The sequence below is a fragment of the Diplotaxodon limnothrissa genome, linkage group LG17, assembly GCF_057381915.1.
Source record: "Diplotaxodon limnothrissa isolate DT_005_m linkage group LG17, D_limnothrissa_male_GT1.1, whole genome shotgun sequence".
Taxonomy (NCBI): domain Eukaryota; kingdom Metazoa; phylum Chordata; class Actinopteri; order Cichliformes; family Cichlidae; genus Diplotaxodon; species Diplotaxodon limnothrissa.
The window spans coordinates 27,861,172-27,883,787 of record NC_140612.1 but is presented as its reverse complement, the minus strand read 5'-3'; the positions used below and the strand labels follow the sequence as shown (position 1 = coordinate 27,883,787).

Sequence of the window (22,616 nt, the reverse complement as noted above, 5' to 3'; positions counted from 1 at the left end):
TATGCTGTTGCATGCTGGGGGAGCAGGCTGAGGGTCGCAGATGCCAACAGACTTAATAAACTGATCCGTAAGGCCAGCAATGTTGTGGGGATGGAGCTGGACTCCCTCAAGGTGGTGTCGGAGAGGCGGATGCTGTCCAAGATAAAGACAATGTTGGATAACACCTCCCACCCACTCCATGACATGTTGGTCAGTCACAGGAGCTCGTTCAGTGAGAGACTGAGATTACCGAAAAGCACCACTGAACGACACAGGAAATCATTCCTGCCTGTGGCCATCTCCCTGTACAACGCATCCACTTAACACACTGTTTGCTGCTACAGCTACACATGTTTCTTTTCCAACTATTTATTTATAAGTGACTTATGTATGTATGTATGTATATATATGTATATATTGTACTATTCTTAGTTAGTGTATTGTCTGTCTTGTCTTAATGTTGGTTTAAAATGGAGCACTGTAACAAAAAATAATTTCCCCCAGGGATCAATAAAGTATTCTGATTCTGATTCATCATCCATTGGATGTAAAACGTTCAGCTTATTGCACCAGCAGCATCTGCTCTTATATAACTATCATTAGCTTACAGCTTTAAGTGTTTAAGGTATGTGCTAACTAAAAATAAAGACAAGATGATAGTTTATTAAATTTTAATGAAATTTGCAGATTGTTTCGGTGAAGTTTAATAAACTCCTTGCTATCTAAAATATAACAGGACACCGGAGAATATTCTCGAGCATCTCACACTTCTGATAATCAGCTGTCTGCTTGACGTTTATTCAGCTGTGTAAAAACTATAACTTTAATCTCAGCAAAACAGATTTACTCAGGAACAAATAAAATACTAAAATAAGCCAAACAATAACATTTTTAAGTTATCTAAGTGACTTATATATCATGTTTAACCTGAGCAGCGAAAGACAGCGGTGTGTTTGAAAACGATCTGCCGGGAGTCCGGTGTTCTCACGGCTCTAGTGAGCCTTGCCCCGGCTAGCTATCGAGCTAGTGGGTAACAGACGTCTCCGAAAACATCGGAGCGCTTTTGAAAATATGTGGTGTCTTGATAAACTGAGCAGATATTTGAGGTTTACACAGCTACATTCTCGCCTGAAAATATGTTAAACGTTTATTTTGTGACCCAGAAAGAATAATAAGAGTAATATTAAAACTAACTAGCTGCCGCCATTGTTGGAAACTGAGCTAGGCCGCGCTATGAATTCTGGGACACCGCTTCTTCTTCTTCTTCTTCTTCTTCTTCGGGGTTTAACGGCTGGCATCCTTGTATATGCAGTGCTGCCATCTTCTGTTTCAGTCCGTTATTACACTCTTAAATCCTACTACTTATTCCTGCGTCTTTTGTGATCTTACAAAGCTTCAAATGACGCGTCGACTATTAAATCAGTCGTCGACGATTTTGATAGTCGACGTAATCGTGACTAGTCGACTAATCGTGGCAGCCCTACTGCAGACAGGCATAATTATACTGAGCCTGAGGTCTACCAGTGACTGACAGCATCCCACTGGGAACCAGTTCTGAGGCCTTCTGCATAGTCTCCGCTCGCACCTTCACTGCATACAAAGCTAGAAGATGCATAAGGAGTAAATACAGAATATTAACCAAAGTTGTGATTAAAACACCTTTTACAAGTGCACAAAAAAACCCAAAAAAGAAATCTTTCTACCTTCTGCAAAGTTCATCGCCCCAGAAAAGACAAGAGCAGCAAATTCTCCGACACTGAAACCTGCAGCAGCGACACACATCTCAATGGCCTGTGTACAGCAGGAAACAAGTGAAAAAAAAATAAAAAAAATAAAAATGTAACAGCCTCCCGATTATGACCGATATATCATTTATGTCACTGATACATCCGTAACTGAAATTAACTCAGAACAATTTGTTTATTTTTTTAAATGGTCATTCAGAATCAGAAGATTATTTACGGTGATGTTTTTGGTGGGAGTGAAACAACAATCTACTGATAAAAACAATAAAAACAAGATGTGATAATAAGAAATAACCACTGTTGGAAGCCTTATTTACTCTACCGCCTTAATCAGGTGCAGTAATTAAAGTTGAAATGAGAAACTTTGCATTTGAAAGATGCTCTTCTACTGGGCACTCAAGCATCATTCATCCACACCCTCATACATAATGTGCGCACATTTTAAATATAAATTAATATTACTGTAGCAGTATTTAAAAAAAAAAAAAAAAAGATAAAATGGCCACATTTAAGAAGGCAGGACCTGCAGTTATTGTCCTTTTTCCAGACATTTATCTGGCACTTACTTTGGGGTTTTCTTGGTTGAGTCTCTCCACAGCAGCCAGGGAGGTGACAAACACCGCCGGCTGACAGTGAACCGTTTTCTGCAGCTCGTCCTCGGGGCCCTCCAGACACAGAGACAGCAGGTCGTAACCCAGGATCTTCTGGGCTACGGTGAACATTTCTTTAACGTTGGGGTATTTTAAAAGTCCTCTGCCCATGCCCACAAACTGGCTGCCCTGACCGGGGAAGAGGAGCACGGAGCAGCCGCTGGGGTCTTTTTTGGGTCTCCGCTGAGGCGCCGCGGCTGGCTCGCTGTTCAGGGGAGAAGCGGGAACTTCAGCCGGAGAAGGGTAATCTCCAGCCGTGGAACCGGGCTTGTTGGTGGACAGCGTCCTGCTCAGAGAGACCAGCGACCTGACCTTCCCTCTGGAAGATGCTGCCATCCTGACTGCCACTGATGCCAACATGAGCTGTTCCTCATCCAACGACGTGTCTGCGGATGAAATAAGACGCACAGCCCGCCCGGACAAACTGTAATCACCGAAAGAGTCAACTTTGCTTGAACTCAACTCTGACATCTGCTCGGCATGACACCTCACAGGGAGACGAAAAGAATATTCAGAATACAATTGACAAATGCAAAAAAACCCTCTAAACCATTGACTACAGAGAGATTTAACGTTGTTCGGCAGGATAATGTTGACCAAGGTTGAATCTTTGTCCAGATTAATCTATCCAGCTTATTCCCTAGCCATCCCACCAAGAATTATAAAAGACATAAATAAGGCGAATTTTAATTTCATATGGAAAAATAAACATCATTATATTAGTAACAGGGACTTGATAAAAGATTATGAAGAGGGGGGTTTAAAAGCAATCGATTTTGAAATAATGAATGGCATTTTAAAGATTAATTGGCTACGATCTTTCTTGAAAAATGATAATGAGATGTGGTTCTTGATGCCATCTCTTACTTTCAACAAAGTTGGGGGGATCCTTTTAGTATGTGATTTTGACATTTCTAAACTACCCATAAAACTTTCCAAATTTCATCAACAAGTTTTGTTAAATTGTAAATTAATGTTTAAACATAACTTTAGTCCCCACAATGTTCCATTGTGGAATAATAGGGTGATATTGAATCGGGGGAAATCTATGTTTGTGGACGAATGGATGACAAAACAAATTTGGTCTGTGACACATATAATGGATGAAAATGGAGATATACTTGAATTAAACAGGCTTAATGAGAAATATGACATGAGTTGCTCGTTCGAGCTCTATAAAAAGGTTTCACAGAATATCCCAACAGTCCTTGTAAATACAATAAAGAACAATTTTTCAAATATACAGACTACAAATTTACATAAAGTTAAACTAGATGGTCTTGACTTGGTTAATGGAAAATGCAATAATCCATTTTTGAGGAGGTATTTGGTTAACACCTTATATCCAGGTAGGACAAAATTCTCCCTGTTCCATAAATCTCTTAAGCTAATAAATAAGCCCCAAGCAATCAAATTGCATAGATTTTTAGAAGAGTTTGATTTTTCTTAGCCCCTTATTTAAGTTATGTGTCTTGTTTATGGAACCTCACTTTTAGAGATTTTATGATCCCCCTTGTCTTCTTTATTTCTGTTCCTTGTTTTTCATTCTTTTTTTTATTGTTATTTATTTTTGTATTGGTTATTCATCTTTTTATATTATTATTATGTAGATGTGTGAATATGGATGTGTATGTATGCATGTGTATATGCATATATATGTATATATATGTATATATATGTATGTGTATGTGTATATGTGTGTGTATGTATGTTTACTTTCAGTTATTGTCGATTTCATTGTGGTGTACAGGAGATGTGATTCTGTTCTGATTGATTTAATATGTCGCTTGTCTCTTTGAGATTGTCATTGTTATTGTTCTAAATAAAGTTCATTTAAAAAACAAAACAAAACAAAAAACCTCACAGGGAGACGCCATGTTGTTTATACGGAGTTTATTCTCGTCTTCTTCCGGTTGACGTTCAGGCTCTCTCACGGTGCAGCGCCACCTCAGGTCAAATTATGTCATGCTCTAATGTATCGTGTTTTTCTTTTCTGTGCTTTAATTTGTCTACAAAGTGAAAATAACCATAAGAGCTTTTAAGTATACACAGACATGCGCTTCTTAAATTTAGCTTAATTGGCTCCACAGGTAGGAAGTAAAAAAGTAAAAAAAAACTTCCTTGCTGTACTTAATTTTTACTCCCTACATTTTTAAACAAATATCTGTAGTTTCCACTCCGTATTTTTGACAGAGAGGAGGGCTGGGTAGCCGTAGTTTTTGTTGACCGCTGCGCTGCACAACATGTTTCGCTTTGTTACATTAGAGCCTGTGATGTTTTAAGAGTCTGAATCAGGAGCTGATGACATTACTCTGTAAACGCTCAAAGCACTTTAATAAACAAGCAAACAATTCCACCTCTTGCATTATTGCGTAAAGTTGACAGCGTGTCAGGCAAATAGGCAGGCTCCATCCCTGGCCTCTAGCGACTGTGGAAGTCGCTACAGTAATGTTTGCATCAGTCTATCAGATGAATCCCCTCCAAGTCCAATATTTACATCAGTTACAGTGATAATGCTTGGTGTCTACTTTCAGCCACCGCAGTAGAATGCCAGGAATGAATCTCATTGAAATTGTAGTTGCATTTGCTATTTAATTTAATTGTCATGGATGATACACAGACAACCCAACAGCAAACAGAGGAAAACAATGGGCCACGTGGGACACAGGGGCAAGGCAAAGTAACAGAAACCTAAAGCCTAAGAATATAACACAAGAAGAAAACAATAAAGAGAACCAAAAACATACATAAGAATAATCAATGAATATAAATGAACAAACACAAAACACTGGGTCACAGACTCAGTACCATGACAGTTAAATGTACATAATAAATACTTTAAATGTAGCTGACACTGTGTTTATTAGTGTGTGGTCAACCACAAATCTTCATACTGTCATCCATAGATGAGGTCTTTATACAAATGATGAAAGATAATGAAAGAAACTGTTTAATTGATATGAAATGATTGAATTATATGAAATATTATGGCTTTGTCTGCCAGAGTGTTTTTCTGTAAACTACTTTGAACTACTGGCAGTCAGTGAAGTCACTGAAAGGCAAGATTCTATGTTGTGTTGCCGTAGTTTCCAGAGTTTACTTATAAAGCTCACTTACAGAATTCAGTTAGAAAAGTCAAGCATTTGAAAGGTGCACATTTGAAGAAGTATTAACTCAATATTAACTCATTACGGTTTACATTTTCGATTTTAAAGGGTCTCCGAAATTACAATGAAAAAGGAAACAAGAAAAATTACCACTCCGGCCGATAAGAAAGATTCAGGAGATCAAGGTAAGTAAAATAATAAAATAAGAACCTGGTAAAATCCAAATCCTAGAAATGTTGACACTGTGTGAATCATTTTTGAAGCAATTGAATCATATGTTTGATTGAAAATAGCTTTAATACAAGATGTCTAATCAAAGGAAGGTTACCGGTCTTTTGGTAAAATAATGTAATAAGTTTATTCTTGGACTCAACAGTAAAAACAGACCAACAAGTGTCATCAAGATCTAAGACTTAGTAAACCTAGTATCAATTCGCACTGGTCAGTTTTTTTAATCCCAAGAATAAACTTGTGATCATTTAAGCAAAAGCAATTTCAAATTCTTTGCCATCAAACTGCTTCCAGTCCTGATGTCGGGGACTCTTTTTCACCACTGTGTTGTTGTCGTCGTTTATAGATTGTAAGAGCAGGACTGCTAAAAGAAAGGCCAGTCCTGAAAAGAAGACCCCAATAAAAAGGAGGAGGGTCGCTGAGCAGGCTGGTCCTTCCACCAGCTCAGATGTGGTCAAAGGAGTGAAGCGCAAGGTTGTGCAAGATGAAGAGGGCACAACAAAGAAAGCAAAGAAGGCTAAACTTCTCGACCATACGAGCGGTGACAAGGAGCAAGCATCCTCCTCGTTGGACTCTGGTAAAGGTAGGCTAATTAGTTGAATAAGGGGGTAGATTAAGTGTGGTTGCTAGGTTTAAGATATTGGTGTTTAGTGTTTGTGTCTATCATCCAGTGAGCTGATGTGCTTTTGGTGTTTTCCACATCTCCAGACTTGAACAACAAACAGGAGTGCACAAAAAATGGCAAAAGAAAGGCCACGGGAGACAACAGAGAGTCACCCAAGAAAAAAAAAAGGAATGTGGACCAGGGCAAAAAATCAGTGGCAGACCAAAAACGTAAGTAGCAAGCAGCTTGGGTTTTATATTCAGGGGAAGGGCAGAAGGAACATTTAGGCTACAGAGGAGAGTAATTTGTGTCACAGCTGTAATAAAACAAGATTTGCTGTTTTGTCTGTTCAGGTGAATTCCAAGCCAGATATGTGGAGGAGCACCAGCTCGGAGAAGGAGGCTGCGGAGCAGTGTTTTCTGGCTACCGGATAGAAGATCGTTTTCCAGTAAGTGTTCAGATGATGGTAGTAAGACAGGCAGTAACGCAGATAATGGATAATATCGTAAACTGAGACGTCTGCTGTGTTTCCACCTTTCATTATGTCATACTGAGGAAATGCTCACCAATGCTCTGTGTCTTCTAGGTTGCCATCAAACACATTCCCAAAAATAAAGTCTACTGCAAAGTGGCGGTAAGCGTCCAACACTTGAATTAGTTTTACATTACTGGATTGAATGCGGCGTTCCTCATCATCCACTTTGTTGTAATATTTCAGGATGAAAATGGGAAGATGCTCTCGGTGGAAGTGGCCATTATGCTTAAACTTGCAGGTGAAGCAGAAGGGTCAGTGGGAATATCAGCACCTGTGTCCTTGCTGGAGTGGTTCGACTTTGGCAAAGAGCTGATCCTGGTGCTGGAGAGACCTGTCCCTGCTGTGGACCTGCAAAAATACAAAGCAGAAAATGGAAGAGCTTTACCAGAGGACAAGGCCAAGGTCGGTTGACTGGGAGAGCCTTAGACTGTACAGCATTCAATCAAGGCAGAAAAGCATTAACTCATTATTGTGTTTTTCATCTTTTCCAGGTCATTCTGAAGCAACTAGTTGATGCTGTAAAGGAACTTGAGGAGAAACACATCTTTCATCGGGACATCAAGGGACAAAACATTCTGATTGAGACCGGCTCAGATGTGCCTCGAGTTCGCATCATTGACTTTGGACTGAGCTGCTTTGTTAAACAGCGATCTCTGTATCGCATCTTCTATGGTAACATATTCTGCTCCTGCTTTTCACAGATGTAACAATTTGTGTCTTTTGTTTTAGAAGAAATTGCAATTGTGTCTGTTTGTTAGGCACTCCTCTTCACATCCCTCCCGAGTGGTACATTAGGAGCTGCTACAGGTGTGGACCCACCACGGTGTGGCAAATGGGAGTGGTGTTGTATGAAGCGCTTCATGCACGATACTTTAGTACCGCGAGGTTCCTCACAAAGCAACTGAGCATCAAAAAGCGTCTGTCCACAGGTAAGAAAACTTCACACTTCCAGATTCACTGATGCCTTGGATCACTAGAACTATCATCTTCATCTTTTTGATCTTTTCTTTCTTTCAAGAATGCCGGAATTTCTTGGACGCATGTTTAGCTATAGTCCCGGAGAAGCGCCCAACACTGGAGGAGCTCCAGCTTCACCCCTGGCTAAGATAACACACACAAACACACAATTCACACCTTATCATGTAAGTGTGATACATTGTAGTAACTTCCTTTCTTTTTTCTGTTGGACAGGAATAGATAGAGTGGGTCAATCTTAAAAAATAAATAAATAAAAATTTAGCTTTTTCGGAGTTCCTGTAACCCCCCCAGCCATCCCAGGAAAGGGGATCTCTCTTTGAATGGGCTTTCCCGAGGTTTCTTCCCATCGATCTGGCCCCCTGGGGAGTTTTTCCTCGTCTTCATAGAGAGCTTGGGCTGGGTCAGGAGCTCCATCAAAACTGTCTTTATTTGATGACATTAAAGTCATCAAATAAAGATGTGTTTTACTTAAAGTAAAATTTGATCAAAATAAAACTTGTTTAATTCATCTTTGCTGAAGATTCTCCTTCATTACTATTTTGTTTTGTTTTTTTTACCCATGGTGCATTTTGACAAATAAGAAAACTGAATCAGGTTAAAGTGTGCACAAAGACAGTCACACTGCAAATGATCTGAAGACTTGCATCTGTTGCTCTAACCCCCAACTAGTTTAGACAGATTTCCTGGTTCTACCAGAGGTTTTTTCCTTCAAGAAGGGAGTTTTTCCTTCCCACTGTTGCTGAGTGTTTGCTCATAGTGGGTTGTAAAAGCATAAAAGTTAATAAGAGGCATTCATAGCAGAGTTATCACAGAGGGAACTATATAGCTTAAATGTACAATTTCTACAGGACGAATTATAACTTCATTATGTATAAAAGCTCCTGTGGATAATTACTCCTATTTGTAACTTTACACAAGAGAAAGTTTGCTGTCACACTATTTATAACAGGTTGGGTTTTGTCCTCTGAGTTGAGCCTTTGGTTGCAGTTTATTGAAGAATTTCCTCTAAAGTAGCTGTTGATAAAGATTTAAGGTCCTGTTTATATACAGAAATATGCTTTAGTTCATGTTTTTTTACATGTCTGCCTCAGTGGATCAGTAGAAGATCTGGCACAGGAAACTAGATGATGAAAAAAGGTTACGAATACACATATATATCTATATAGATACAGATATACTCATGGTGGGTTCACGCCCTCGGCCCACGCCCCTCTGAGGAGGAAACACCTGGGCCTCATCAGTGCAGCCAGCATTTAAGCCAGGGAGTGGCTTCTACTCATCGCTGGATCGTTGTGTGTGACTCGCGTCAGTGCAGCCCGGCTCTCAGCAAGTTCTCATTTGCTTCCCTGTGCAAAACCTCTAACGTGTGTTTCCTTCTGTACATAGATCCCCTGGACCCGACTCTGCATTCCCCGAGTGGATTCCCTTTTTGTGTGAGTGTTTGGAGAGAGAGTCAGAAGAGGAGCAAGTGTCTTTTCCCTACCTGGATTTCCCCGGAGCCTTTTCCCTGTCACCGCTTTGTATATAGCACTATCCCCTGCACTGTTTGTATATACACCTGGTGGAACTGTAATAAATACTGACTGTGCCTCTGAGTCCTGCATGTGAGTCCTCAAGCGAACCGTGACACCCACACAGATGAGAGCTTAGCAGTGAAGCTCTCTCTTAAAATTTGAGTTATAAAGTCAGAAGTTATCACTGACAGAGATCCATGTTCTTTTAACATAAGAAAGAATATTTGCTGAAATTGACATTAATCCAAGCCCTTAAAACGCCATTTTGGATTAAGCATTTCCTTTTAGAAAAGTCTTCAATGAGCAGGAAGCTCCAGTACTGAAAAAAGAAGCCAACATCAACTGCTAAACGTGCTAAAAGTAAGTAAGTCCCTGTAGACTCCTATGATCAAAACACATACAGTATAAAAGTTATAGGTTACAGATCTGAAAAGTAAAACAAATGTCAAAGTGCAAAAAGACTTATGGTCCCATAGAAGTCTATTCCATTTGCCTGGAATTAGGTGAACACCTTTGTGACAAATTTAATGGCTCAGTCATTTGTTTCATGTCATATTTAATAAAAGACTGACATGGTGGCATGTTGAATTGTCCATTTTGCACATATTTGGTCATTCTAAGCGTCAGAAGGGGAAAGATCATTCTGGGAATGCCTACTGGCGAAGGATGTGTGACTGACAAGTCCAGTGTGTGAAGTTTAACTACAGTCTAAGGAGCGTGGAAAGAAAAGCATCTGGACTTCTTTAAGTTTCTTGAAGATGTTTCACCTCTCATCTGAGAAGCGTCTTCAGTTCAGAATTTCTTCAGAGAACTGAAGAAGCTTCTTGAATGAGAGGTGAAACGCTCTTCAAGAAGCTTAAAGAAGTCCAGATGCTTTTCTTTCCAAGCTCCTTAGACTACGATGACCTGAACGACTGAGAACCTTAACAGACAGTTCTTCCCTTCATTCATCATGCCTGATTTCAAAACACCAAGATGGCAGTCGTGAAAACACTCATCTTGAGTCTTCATGGGACTACGGTGAGATCAGTTATGCCTCTTATGATGCTGTCCCAGACTTCAAAGCAGTATAAAACATGTTTGCATCCTGTAACAACTCCCACTTCCCTCATTACCTTCTGTGTATTTATAGTTTTGTATGACTTCTTATGTTCCTGTTAATAAAGACCTGCCTTTGAGTTCATTCCCGTGTGTCTAGAGCCGTGCATTTGGGTCCTCTCTTGCCTTCACACAGCCGCCGCACGACAGAACGACGCAACCACGAAATGGACCCAGCAGGCTCCGCCCGTGAGGGAGATATTCTCCGTGTACAGAGTCTGGTGCAACGAATAACCCGCGCCTCGGACTCACGGACAATTTCCGTCGGACTTAACGCCATAAAGGCAATAATCGAGGGAAACCCTTTCCTTCACCAGCTCACCTGCTATGAGGGCTTTATTGACGAACTGAGCCGAGCCAAGGAGGCATTACAAGCTCGTGAGCTGGCAGACAGTGTCTGTTCCCGGGATTCCACACCACAGCGACTGCAGACGGAGATCTCCGCCAGTCAGCCGCCGCAGCAGCAGCGAACTAAGCTCGCCGCGACGGCATCGCAGCAGCAGACGGGGCTCTCGGTATCGCAACAGCGGCTGCTAAAACGAGAGGGTTTTTTGGCGCTGCTGCCGCGGAGCCCTTCTCCATCCCCTCTCAGCTCTGACCGTCGCTCTCCCGCTGCTTTCCTAGCAGCGATGAGGTCGGATGATGAAGAGGAGACCGTCACCCCCGCATCATCACCGGTTTCCCCCGTCACCTCCGTTCCCTCATCAAGGAGGAGACGCCGTCGCCGGTCCTCTCCTCAGCCGGATTCCGGGACTACTGAGCAGCCGGCTGGGGTGAGTGACAAAGACACTCTTTCTGTTCACTCTGAGGCTAGTTCTCACTACTCTGAATGCAGGAATGCAAACTCTGTGACTCTTGCCGTAGGCTCTAAAGGCTCACGATCTGTAAATGTTGAATCCGAACCCGAACTTCTTATGAACCGTTGTACTGCCCGGAGGGTCAACTCAGAGACCGTTTCTCCTACGTTTGGACTCATATTTGAGAAAGATTATCCTTCGCTAGTGTTTCCTAGGTCTGAAAACTTGAAGTCAGCATTTCCTGAGTTAGAGACACCTGCTTCTGTGCCCTTTACCTGTGTGTCTGCTGAGAATGATTGTTTTGCAGTTAAGCTCACCACTGGGGCTTTAAAACCTGCCTCCTTAGATGTTAAAGCAGTAAAATCCAAGACTGTAAATGTTCCTGTGATAGCTCGACCCCAGCTCGTTACTTCTGAGCCATCACCCCAGGGGAAAGTCCATTCTGACGTATTTACTGATTCGAATGTTCTTGAGTCAGGGGGCTCTACACCCACCACTGTTTTCCCTAGGTTTACTGCTTCCAGCGATCCGGAGGTAAAAGACTTTGTTTCATCTGCCTCTCCGGTGCACAGACCTATGTTTACATCGGCTATTAACCCCTCCTCTGTCAGTATAAGCATGGTTAGCTCCGAAGAAAGAAGCTCTAAGACTGTTGGTGCATCAGCTGATCACATTTCTCTAGAGTCTGTAAACACTGAAGGTGGTGCATTAGTGCCTGTAAGCTACAGCTTTAGCACACTTAACGCTATGAAGTCAGAGCGCTGTTCCTCATCCGCTCACTCAGGGCAGGGAATTGATCTCTTGCAGACTGTTCTTTCTAGGCCCGCCTCCCAGGCCCCTTGCGTTCTAGGGATAGCTGCGGCCCAGCACTCCCCTGCACCTATCTCAGTTCCCCAGGTGAGGGGGGCTGGCGCCCAGCTGGTCCCTGTTCCGGTTTCCGGGTCGACTGAGGCTCTGCTGGTCCCTGCACCCGTATCAGCTCCTCGGGTGGGGACAGCAGCCGCCCAGTCCCTGCCGAAATCTGTGCCAACCACTGAGGTGAGGCCCGCCAGGACCCAGCCGATCTCTGCACCTGTACCTGCTCCTCAGGTGGGAGCGACTGGTGTCCAGCAGGTGCCTGCACCTTTCATCCGCATTGTAGGCTCAGGGGACCCGACACCACCACCTGTCCAACATTCGCTCCCACAACCATCATTACACTCAGCTGCACAGGATGCTCCTCAGTCAGTCAGTCAGCCTTCTCCTCAGTGTACAGTCCAGCCTTCTCCCCAACCGCCATTACTACCACTAGTTCAGTTTGCTACCCAGTCTCCCTCAGTTCAATCTGTAGCTCTGCCTCCTGTGTCCCCGCTGGCTCTGTCTCCTGTGTCCCCCGCACCTCAGTCAGCTACCCCACCACAAGCTCAATTTTCACCTCTACCATCACTTCAGTCATCAGTTCAGTCTGCCACTCAGTCGCCCGTAGCTCCATCATCCACACCATCACCCGCTTCTCTTCCACCACAACCATCACGACACTCAGCCATTCAGGCTGCTGCTCAGTCAGTCATTCAACCTGTAGTCCTGTCATTAATGCACTCCTTAGCTGAACCATTAGCACAGTCACCGTTAACTCAGTCATCCACTCCACCGCCCACTCCACTGTCACCACAACCATTACTACAGCCATCAGTTTGGTCCCCTGTAGCAGTTTGGTCTTCTGGTCAGCTTAACATTCAGCCAGGGGTCCCGATACCCTCTGGCGCTACATCAGCTCCGGCTGGAAGCTCGGATGAGCCCATCCAGCACTCCGCGGCTTCCACGCTGCCACCTGCCTTGTCCGCTGGGGGTTCTGGAGAGCCCAGCCAGCCCTTCCTCGTCTCCACTGGAGGGTTCGAGGGGCCCGGCCTCCGGTCCCGCTCTGTAGCCGCCGCCTTCCACACGGCCGGCCTCCGGATCTGTTCTGCCGCCGTTGCCGTCCACAAGGGCTGTCTGGAGTCAGCCCTTGAGGGGGGGTATTGTCATGGTCCTGGGTCATTTTGACCCAGTGTTCTCAGTTTTCCTGTGGTTTTGTATTTTGTTCCTTATGTCCATTGGATTGTTTGGTTTGGTAGTTGGATTCCCCCTGTGTCCATGCTTTTATTGTGGTGTTTGTTCTGGTACCGTGTTCCCGTCCGTTGTGTTCTGTGTTCTCCTCATCCCCTCGTATTCATCCTTGTTCTCTGCCTCTCTCTCTGTGCTCATCTCTGTGTACTGTGTTGTGTTTAAGGTCCACATCTTGGTGTCAGTATTTTCAGTTTCGTGTCCTCCCTGCTCGGTCATGAGTAATTGTCTTCAGCTGTGTTCCCCGTGTGTTCCCACTTCCCTCATTACCTTCTGTGTATTTATGTCAGAGTGTCCCTTTGTTCTGTGTTGCGTCATCCTTCTGGGTTGTGTGCATTTCCCGTGTCTTCCCAGCGCCTCAGCTTTAGTTTCTCCCAGTATAGTTTTGTATGACTTCTTATGTTCCTGTTAATAAAGACCTGCCTTTGAGTTCATTCCCGTGTGTCTAGAGCCGTGCAATTGGGTCCTCTCTTGCCTTCACACAGCCGCCGCATGACAGTTAATACTTCTCATGGATATCTCAGATCTCCATCACAAATAAAATAATAAAGGGCCATAATAAGAGTTAGAAATCCATTGTTACCGCTCAAGCTCCAGTCTGGCCCTCTCCTCCTCCAGCCGAGCCTGGATCTCCATATTAAGGGCAACTTCCAGCTGCTGCCGTGTCAGCTCCAGCTCCCTGATCCTCTTCTTCTGTTGTTCAGCCTCCTTTTCCTTCACCTGCATCTCAGCCTGCATGCTGTCTTTTATCTATGCACACACACACAGCTACATAAACAGATGCACCAACAGAACGGTATAAACTGACCTATTCCTGAATCACCTTTTCCTGGACTGTCATAACCATTTTTCCAAATCATTAAAGATGTGAATTTTATAATGACAGTCAACATTTTGCTGCAGTTCTCAAAGATCAAAGTCAAGGAGAAAAGACTCTGTACATAATTGGTGTCAAGTGGAAAACTTTTTTTTTTACCATCTCAGCCTCTTTCAGCTGTCTTTCCAGTTCCATCTGCACCTCCCTCTGCTTCCTCCGCTCTCTCTCCTCTGCCTCCCTTCGGCGAGTTTCCAGTTCCCGAGCATGCTGTGAAACAGATGAAAGAGCCATTGTTTGGTTTGTGTTTTCACCTCTATCCAGCAGGTGACACTAGGCCATCAGCTTCGAGGTTCAACGTATTGTGCTTTCAGCGGTGCTCTTCTTGATAACTTGGTTGAAGTAAGTGGGTATTTGAGTTCATGTTGCTTTCCTTACAGCTGTAAGTAATCTGCTCATTCCGCTTTTGATCTTTGGCACCAACAAGTGATTTTTTTCCCAGAGAAGTGCTGCTCACAGGAGATTTCCTCTATTTCAGACCATTTTCTATAAACCGGTTAGATGGTTGTACAGTTTCTGAAATACTCAGACAAGCCTGTCCGACACAAACAACAATGCATGTTCAAAGTCATTTAAATCCCATTTGACCTTCAGCAGGTCATCTTATTAATGTATACATGCCTAAATGCACTGAGCTGCTGCCATGTGATAGGCTGATTAGGTATTTGACCTAATGAGCAGCTCAACAGGTGTATCTAACAAAAATGTGGCCAGTGAGTGTACATGGTACTTTTTAAATGGACAAAATGAACTGCACTGGCAGCTGCCCAGTGCCACTATGACTTAGTTAAATAATCACTACCATGGATAGTTTGGTGCATGATGTAATTAAATAAATATTACAAAAAAAGATTCTTATAGCCCTCACTTACCTTGATAATGTTTTCAATCTCTAAGTCCTGTTTGTCTTTCTCTTTTTCTGTCTTCTCTGTCTCATGGATAGTCGAGTCATCAGATTGGCTGCCCCTGCTGCTGCAGCTGCTGCGGGCGCTCCGGCTGCGTTCCCGCTGACTGTTTTCCCGCTGGATCCGTCTCTTCAGTTTGAGTTCATGGTGAAGGGAAGACTTTCCCTCACTCTGAAGACGGAGGGCAGTTTGAATGGCTGAATACCAGATGTAAAATCTTGGGTATACTTTCCATTTAACTTTCCGAGTCAGACTGAATAGGATGGGTTATCTTTTAAAAATGAGGACTGGTGTAGCTTTACAGAGTAATTGAATACATGTTTCGGAAAATATGTTAATCCCTTTTGGATAAAGTGGCTGACTGACCTCCACCTGCCGGAGCACCTCTCTGAGAGGTTCAGTAGCCGATGCCATCAGCTCAGTATGGAACGCACCACTGACTGGGAGAGTTTTGGTCCGCATGAACTTTAGGCGCCGAGAGTTTTCCTGGAGGAAATCCAGAGCCTGAGAAGTCAAAGAAGACAGCAGAAATGACAAGAGCAGCTCTAACAACTTTTTTGATGGTTGAGAGAAGACAGAAAAGAGAACACAATAGATTCACGGTATATTAAAGCAGCAAGAATATATGAATGCATTACTTGCTGGTGCCCTGCAATAACCCTGCCATCTGGAAAAAGCTAGTTGGCCACAGAGCACACAGGATTCTCCATCCCCAGACTCTTGCAGTGCTCTTTTGCCTGCAGACTAGGGCTGCCACAAACGATTATTTTGATAGTCGACTAGTCACCGATTATTTTTGCGATTAGTCGACTAATCAGACTATCCACTCTGCCATAGCTCGGCTACAGACTCAGCACCCGAGTGCCTTTATTGTGATCTCGGGTGACTTCAACCATGTATCACTGGACAATACACTACCAACATTCAAACAATATGTGGACTGTCCCACCAGGGGAGAGAAAACTTTAGACTTACTGTATGCTAACGTCAAGGATGCATACAGCTCCTCCTCCCTCCCCCCACTTGGTAGGTCAGATCATAACCTGATTCACCTCACCCCCCGCTATGTGCCAATTGTGAGGAGGGAACCTGTGACCACCAGGACTGTTAGGAGGTGGTCAGAGGAGGCAATAGCGGAACTACAGGGCTGTTTCGAGGTGACCGACTGGGAAACACTCTGTGAGCCTCACGCCGAGGACATCAATGGGCTTACTGAGTGTATCACAGGCTACATAACTTTCTGCACCGACTCCATTGTTCCAGCTCAGACTGTTCATTGTTACCCAAATAACAAGCCGTGGGTGACTAAGGACATCAAAGCCCTCCTCAACAACAAGAAGAGGGCTTTCAGAGGGGGCAACAAAGAGGAGGTGAGGAAGATCCAGGTGTTACTAAAGGACAAGATCAGAGAGGCTAAGGACAATTACAGGAGGAAGCTGGAGTGGAAACTCCAGCAGAACAGCATGAGAGAGGTGTGGAGGGGCATGAAGACCATCACTGGATTCAGGCCAACCAACAGCAGGGGAGCTGAGGGAGGTGAGAATAGAGCCGACGAGTTGAATCTGTTTTTCAATAGATTCGACACCACAGTGTCTGCTCCCACCCCCACAACCTCACCTGCAGTCAGCCTGGAATCCAGAACCACACCACTGTGCCAGCCTCTCTCTTCACATGTTGCCTCCTGTGAGATTCCTGACACCCCTCCCCCACCCATCACCTTCACTCAATACCAGGTTGAGATGCAAATGAGGAGACTTCACTCAGGCAAGTCTGCTGGACCAGACGGAGTGAGTCCCCTTGTCCTCAAGACCTGTGCCCCAGTCTTTCATAAACTGTTTATGCTGAGTCTGAGTCTGCAGAGGGTCCCGGTGATGTGGAAGACATCATGCCTCGTCCCTGTACCAAAGACGCCTCGTCCCAGTGGCCCCCAGGATTACAGGCCCGTGGCACTGACCTCCCACATCATGAAGACCCTGGAAAGGCTCATCCTGGACCAGCTGCGACCCATAGTAAGACCACATCTGGATCCCCTTCAGTTCGCTTATCAGCCTCGTCTCGGAACAGAGGACGCCATCATCTACCTGCTCAATCGTGTCTACACCCATCTGGACCAGCCGGCGAGCACTGTGAGGGTCATGTTTTTTGACTTTTCCAGTGCTTTCAACACCATCAGGCCGACCCTCCTGGGTGATAAGTTAGCAGCGATGCAGGTGGATGCTTCTCTGGTGTCCTGGATTGTTGATTACCTGACAGGAAGACCACAATATGTACGTCTCCCACAGTGTGTGTCTGACAAGGTGATTAGCAACACAGGGGCACCACAGGGGACTGTCCTCTCCCCCTTCCTCTTCACCCTCTACACCACAGACTTCAGCCACTGCACAGAGACCTGCCATCTTCAGAAGTTTTCTGATGACTCTGCGGTGGTTGGATGCATCAGCAGGGATGATGAGACAGAGTACCGGGCTGTGGTCGACTCCTTTGTCACATGGTGTGAGCAGAATCATCTGCAGCTCAACGTGGCAAAGACCAAGGAACTGATCGTGGACTTCAGGAAGACCAGGAAACACTTGACCCCTGTTTCAATCCAGGGGGTCAGTGTTGACATTGTGGAGGACTATAAATACCTTGGAGTACACATTGACAATAAACTGGACTGGGCTAAAAACACCACAGCACTTTACAGGAAGGGCCAGAGTCGTCTCTATTTTTTGAGGCGACTGAGGTCCTTCAACATCTGCCAGAAAATGCTGAGGATTTTCTATGAGTCTGTTGTGGCCAGTGCGATCCTCTATGCTGTTGCATGCTGGGGGAGCAGGCTGAGGGTCGCAGATGCCAACAGACTTAATAAACTGATCCGTAAGGCCAGCAATGTTGTGGGGATGGAGCTGGACTCCCTCAAGGTGGTGTCGGAGAGGCGGATGCTGTCCAAGATAAAGACAATGTTGGATAACACCTCCCACCCACTCCATGACATGTTGGTCAGTCACAGGAGCTCGTTCAGTGAGAGACTGAGATTACCGAAAAGCACCACTGAACGACACAGGAAATCTTTCCTGCCTGTGGCCATCTCCCTGTACAACGCATCCACTTAACACACTGTTTGCTGCTACAGCTACACATGTTTCTTTTCCAACTATTTATTTATAAGTGACTTATGTATGTATGTATGTATATATATGTATATATTGTACTATTCTTAGTTAGTGTATTGTCTGTCTTGTCTTAATGTTGGTTTAAAATGGAGCACTGTAACAAAAAATAATTTCCCCCAGGGATCAATAAAGTATTCTGATTCTGATTCTGATTCATCATCCATTGGATGTAAAACGTTCAGCTTATTGCACCAGCAGCATCTGCTCTTATATAACTATCATTAGCTTACAGCTTTAAGTGTTTAAGGTATGTGCTAACTAAAAATAAAGACAAGATGATAGTTTATTAAATTTTAATGAAATTTGCAGATTGTTTCGGTGAAGTTTAATAAACTCCTTGCTATCTAAAATATAACAGGACACCGGAGAATATTCTCGAGCATCTCACACTTCTGATAATCAGCTGTCTGCTTGACGTTTATTCAGCTGTGTAAAAACTATAACTTTAATCTCAGCAAAACAGATTTACTCAGGAACAAATAAAATACTAAAAAAAGCCAAACAATAACATTTTTAAGTTATCTAAGTGACTTATATATCATGTTTAACCTGAGCAGCGAAAGACAGCGGTGTGTTTGAAAACGATCTGCCGGGAGTCCGGTGTTCTCACGGCTCTAGTGAGCCTTGCCCCGGCTAGCTATCGAGCTAGTGGGTAACAGACGTCTCCGAAAACATCGGAGCGCTTTTGAAAATATGTGGTGTCTTGATAAACTGAGCAGATATTTGAGGTTTACACAGCTACATTCTCGCCTGAAAATATGTTAAACGTTTATTTTGTGACCCAGAAAGAATAATAAGAGTAATATTAAAACTAACTAGCTGCCGCCATTGTTGGAAACTGAGCTAGGCCGCGCTATGAATTCTGGGACACCGCTTCTTCTTCTTCTTCTTCTTCTTCTTCGGGGTTTAACGGCTGGCATCCTTGTATATGCAGTGCTGCCATCTTCTGTTTCAGTCCGTTATTACACTCTTAAATCCTACTACTTATTCCTGCGTCTTTTGTGATCTTACAAAGCTTCAAATGACGCGTCGACTATTAAATCAGTCGTCGACGATTTTGATAGTCGACGTAATCGTGACTAGTCGACTAATCGTGGCAGCCCTACTGCAGACAGGCATAATTATACTGAGCCTGAGGTCTACCAGTGACTGACAGCATCCCACTGGGAACCAGTTCTGAGGCCTTCTGCATAGTCTCCGCTCGCACCTTCACTGCATACAAAGCTAGAAGATGCATAAGGAGTAAATACAGAATATTAACCAAAGTTGTGATTAAAACACCTTTTACAAGTGCACAAAAAACCCCAAAAAAGAAATCTTTCTACCTTCTGCAAAGTTCATCGCCCCAGAAAAGACAAGAGCAGCAAATTCTCCGACACTGAAACCTGCAGCAGCGACACACATCTCAATGGCCTGTGTACAGCAGGAAACAAGTAAAAAAAAAATTAAAAAATAAAAATGTAACAGCCTCCCGATTATGACCGATATATCATTTATGTCACTGATACATCCGTAACTGAAATTAACTCAGAACAATTTGTTTATTTTTTTAAATGGTCATTCAGAATCAGAAGATTATTTACGGTGATGTTTTTGGTGGGAGTGAAACAACAATCTACTGATAAAAACAATAAAAACAAGATGTGATAATAAGAAATAACCACTGTTGGAAGCCTTATTTACTCTACTGCCTTAATCAGGTGCAGTAATTAAAGTTGAAATGAGAAACTTTGCATTTGAAAGATGCTCTTCTACTGGGCACTCAAAATGCTTTCTTACAACAAGCATCATTCATCCACACCTTCATACATAATGTGCGCACATTTTAAATATAAATTAATATTACTGTAGCAGTATTTAAAAAAAAAAAAAAGATAAAATGGCCACATTTAAGAAGGCAGGACCTGCAGTTATTGTCCTTTTTCCAGACATTTATCTGGCACTTACTTTGGGGTTTTCTTGGTTGAGTCTCTCCACAGCAGCCAGGGAGGTGACAAACACCGCCGGCTGACAGTGAACCGTTTTCTGCAGCTCGTCCTCGGGGCCCTCCAGACACAGAGACAGCAGGTCGTAACCCAGGATCTTCTGGGCTACGGTGAACATTTCTTTAACGTTGGGGTATTTTAAAAGTCCTCTGCCCATGCCCACAAACTGGCTGCCCTGACCGGGGAAGAGGAGCACGGAGCAGCCGCTGGGGTCTTTTTTGGGTCTCCGCTGAGGCGCCGCGGCTGGCTCGCTGTTCGGGGGAGAAGCGGGAACTTCAGCCGGAGAAGGGTAATCTCCAGCCGTGGAACCGGGCTTGTTGGTGGACAGCGTCCTGCTCAGAGAGACCAGCGACCTGACCTTCCCTCTGGAAGATGCTGCCATCCTGACTGCCACTGATGCCAACATGAGCTGTTCCTCATCCAACGACGTGTCTGCGGATGAAATAAGACGCACAGCCCGCCCGGACAAACTGTAATCACCGAAAGAGTCAACTTTGCTTGAACTCAACTCTGACATCTGCTCGGCATGACACCTCACAGGGAGACGAAAAGAATATTCAGAATACAATTGACAAATGCAAAAAAACCCTCTAAACCATTGACTACAGAGAGATTTAACGTTGTTCGGCAGGATAATGTTGACCAAGGTTGAATCTTTGTCCAGATTAATCTATCCAGCTTATTCCCTAGCCATCCCACCAAGAATTATAAAAGACATAAATAAGGCGAATTTTAATTTCATATGGAAAAATAAACATCATTATATTAGTAACAGGGACTTGATAAAAGATTATGAAGAGGGGGGGTTTAAAAGCAATCGATTTTGAAATAATGAATGGCATTTTAAAGATTAATTGGCTACGATCTTTCTTGAAAAATGATAATGAGATGTGGTTCTTGATGCCATCTCTTACTTTCAGCAAAGTTGGGGGGATCCTTTTAGTATGTGATTTTGACATTTCTAAACTACCCATAAAACTTTCCAAATTTCATCAACAAGTTTTGTTAAATTGTAAATTAATGTTTAAACATAACTTTAGTCCCCACAATGTTCCATTGTGGAATAATAGGGTGATATTGAATCGGGGGAAATCTATGTTTGTGGACGAATGGATGACAAAACAAATTTGGTCTGTGACACATATAATGGATGAAAATGGAGATATACTTGAATTAAACAGGCTTAATGAGAAATATGACATGAGTTGCTCGTTCGAGCTCTATAAAAAGGTTTCACAGAATATCCCAACAGTCCTTGTAAATACAATAAAGAACAATTTTTCAAATATACAGACTACAAATTTACATAAAGTTAAACTAGATGGTCTTGACTTGGTTAATGGAAAATGCAATAATCCATTTTTGAGGAGGTATTTGGTTAACACCTTATATCCAGGTAGGACAAAATTCTCCCTGTTCCATAAATCTCTTAAGCTAATAAATAAGCCCCAAGCAATCAAATTGCATAGATTTTTAGAAGAGTTTGATTTTTCTTAGCCCCTTATTTAAGTTATGTGTCTTGTTTATGGAACCTCACTTTTAGAGATTTTATGATCCCCCTTGTCTTCTTTATTTCTGTTCCTTGTTTTTCATTCTTTTTTTTTATTGTTATTTATTTTTGTATTGGTTATTCATCTTTTTATATTATTATTATGTAGATGTGTGAATATGGATGTGTATGTATGCATGTGTATATGCATATATATGTATATATATGTATATATATGTATGTGTATGTGTATATATGTGTGTGTGTGTGTGTGTGTGTATGTATGTTTACTTTCAGTTATTGTCAATTTCATTGTGGTGTACAGGAGATGTGATTCTGTTCTGATTGATTTAATATGTCGCTTGTCTCTTTGAGATTGTCATTGTTATTGTTCTAAATAAAGTTCATTTAAAAAACAAAACAAAACAAAAAACCTCACAGGGAGACGCCATGTTGTTTATACGGAGTTTATTCTCGTCTTCTTCCGGTTGACGTTCAGGCTCTCTCACGGTGCAGCGCCACCTCAGGTCAAATTATGTCATGCTCTAATGTATCGTGTTTTTCTTTTCTGTGCTTTAATTTGTCTACAAAGTGAAAATAACCATAAGAGCTTTTAAGTATACACAGACATGCGCTTCTTAAATTTAGCTTAATTGGCTCCACAGGTAGGAAGTAAAAAAGTAAAAAAAAACTTCCTTGCTGTACTTAATTTTTACTCCCTACATTTTTAAACAAATATCTGTAGTTTCCACTCCGTATTTTTGACAGAGAGGAGGGCTGGGTAGCCGTAGTTTTTGTTGACCGCTGCGCTGCACAACATGTTTCGCTTTGTTACATTAGAGCCTGTGATGTTTTAAGAGTCTGAATCAGGAGCTGATGACATTACTC

At 43.0% G+C, this 22,616-nt stretch overlaps 1 protein-coding gene and 1 pseudogene across 1 annotated transcript; both read right to left on the bottom strand.

Moving 5' to 3' along the window:
* Window positions 1-1,459: 1,459 nt before the first annotated feature.
* Window positions 1,460-2,850, bottom strand: LOC146615146 (malonyl-CoA-acyl carrier protein transacylase, mitochondrial-like). The gene is made up of 3 exons (XM_085375541.1): window positions 2,291-2,850; window positions 1,683-1,770; window positions 1,460-1,581 (listed from the first exon to the last, which is right to left on the bottom strand). The coding sequence occupies exons 1-3, from the start codon at window positions 2,843-2,845 to the stop codon at window positions 1,460-1,462; spliced, it is 765 nt and encodes a 254-aa protein (XP_085231667.1). The 5' UTR covers window positions 2,846-2,850.
* A 3,713-nt stretch (window positions 2,851-6,563) lies between these two features.
* On the bottom strand, window positions 6,564-20,771 carry LOC146615145 (uncharacterized; annotated as a pseudogene).
* Between the last annotated feature and the right edge of the window lie 1,845 nt (window positions 20,772-22,616).

Coding starts and splice junctions, on each gene's coding strand:
- LOC146615146 (XM_085375541.1), bottom strand. CDS start 2,845: ATGTCAGAGTTGAGTTCAAGCAAAGTTGACTCTTTCGGTGATTACAGT. Junction 1,771..2,290: donor TCAACCAAGAAAACCCCAAA/GTAAGTGCCAGA, acceptor TGCTGTACACAG/GCCATTGAGATGTGTGTCGC. Junction 1,582..1,682: donor GGCGATGAACTTTGCAGAAG/GTAGAAAGATTT, acceptor TGCATCTTCTAG/CTTTGTATGCAGTGAAGGTG.